A 1651-nucleotide genomic window follows, 5' to 3' on the forward strand; every position below is an offset into this window, starting at 1 on the left:
GTGAAACATATTACAAAGAGTCGCTTGTGTCATAAAATTCTTAGCTAGTAGGGGACTACCTTTTAGAGAAACCGACGAAAAATTTGGTTCGACTAGCAATGGCAATTACCTTGGATTACTAGAGTTGTTGACGGAATATGATCCTCTTTTAAAAGAACATATTGAAAAATATTTATTCAAAAGGCTGTGGTTCAGTATCTTATTTATCAAAAACAATTTGTTTTGAATTTTTGCAATTGCTTTCGGACCACATATTAAAAGAAATTGTAAAATAAATTCATTGTGGCAAATATTATTCAATCAGTGTTGACTCTACGTCTGATATAACACATACAGATCAACTGACATTCATTATTAGGTATTGCTCGGACACTGGAACACCTGTCGAGAGGTTCATACAGTTTTTATACAACACTAGCCACAAAGCCGAAGATATGGAAGCCAGCATTGTAAAAATTTTGTCCAACCTGAATATAAATATCGATAACTGCAGGGGACAATCGTATGACAATGCGAATAACATGTCTGGCGTTTATAGCGGTCTCCAAGCCCGAATAAAATCTAGGAATAGTTTGGCAAAATACGTACCATGTGCAGCCCATTCCCTAAATTTGATTGTGCAGCATGCAGCAGAATGCTCTATGGAAAGTACTTCTTTTTTTTTAGTTGCTGAAGAAATTTATGTTTTTTTCTCAACTTCAACTTACAGATGGAAACGACTCACTGATCTATTGAAAAATTGTGGCCATACAACATTTGTTCCAAAAAGAGTTAATGTGACTCGATGGTCAGGACGATTTAATGCATTAAAAGCTCTTAATTTATGCTATCAAGATATAAAGCAAGCACTTTTAGAGTTATCCGCTAACGATGACGAGAAGATGCCAGTACGCTGTCAAGCAAACACTTTACACGAAAAGATGGCTACGTTAAAATTTGGTATTTATGTTGCCTTTTGGTTCGAAGTACTGGAAAGAACTAACCTAGCGAGTAAATCTTTACAAAGCGCAAATATGGACTTACATACATGTTCGTCTTTGTATAGCTCATTACAACATTTTTACGAGTCTCTTCGTGATAAATGTAATTTATTTGAACAAAAGGGGCAGCTCTTATCACAACAAACGGAATACAGCAAATAAATTAGAAGTCGCAAAAGAAAATTACAGTTTGACGAAGCAGATACAGAAGAGAACCTTACACCGCAAAATAAGATTAGAACCCAAGTGCTGTATAAAACAATTGATTATTTGGCAAATAATCTGAAATCTAGAGGAAAAGCTTATGAAGATCTTGCCATCACTTTCTCATTTTTATTTTCTCTACCTCTTTCAGAGGATAACGTGATTTCAGACAAAGCGTCGGTATTAGTGAATATTTATTCGAATGACTTGGATACATCTCTACCAAGTGAGTGTATTCAATTAAAACATTTTATAATGTCACTACTAGGCCAAGTTGAGCATAAAAATTCAGCAAATCACAGTGCTACTTTTGTGATGGAGCATTTGCATAAAAATAATATAATTGCAACCTTCCCAAACGTAGAAATAGCACTAAGAATCTTCTTATCGTTGATGGTTATTAACGCAACTGGTGAAAGATCATTTTCCACTTTAAAACGGGTCAAAAATTATTTGAGAAATTCGAT

The 1651-nt window shown here is 34.5% G+C and overlaps 1 protein-coding gene across 1 annotated transcript; it reads left to right on the forward strand.

The window, feature by feature from the left end:
• Positions 1-434: 434 nt before the first annotated feature.
• On the forward strand, positions 435-1142 carry LOC140450586 (zinc finger MYM-type protein 1-like). Its single transcript, XM_072544241.1, has one exon. The coding sequence runs from the start codon at positions 435-437 to the stop codon at positions 1140-1142; it is 708 nt and encodes a 235-aa protein (XP_072400342.1).
• The last annotated feature ends 509 nt before the right edge of the window (positions 1143-1651 follow it).

This window comes from Diabrotica undecimpunctata, chromosome 9 (assembly GCF_040954645.1).
Source record: "Diabrotica undecimpunctata isolate CICGRU chromosome 9, icDiaUnde3, whole genome shotgun sequence".
NCBI classification, from domain to species: Eukaryota; Metazoa; Arthropoda; class Insecta; order Coleoptera; family Chrysomelidae; genus Diabrotica; species Diabrotica undecimpunctata.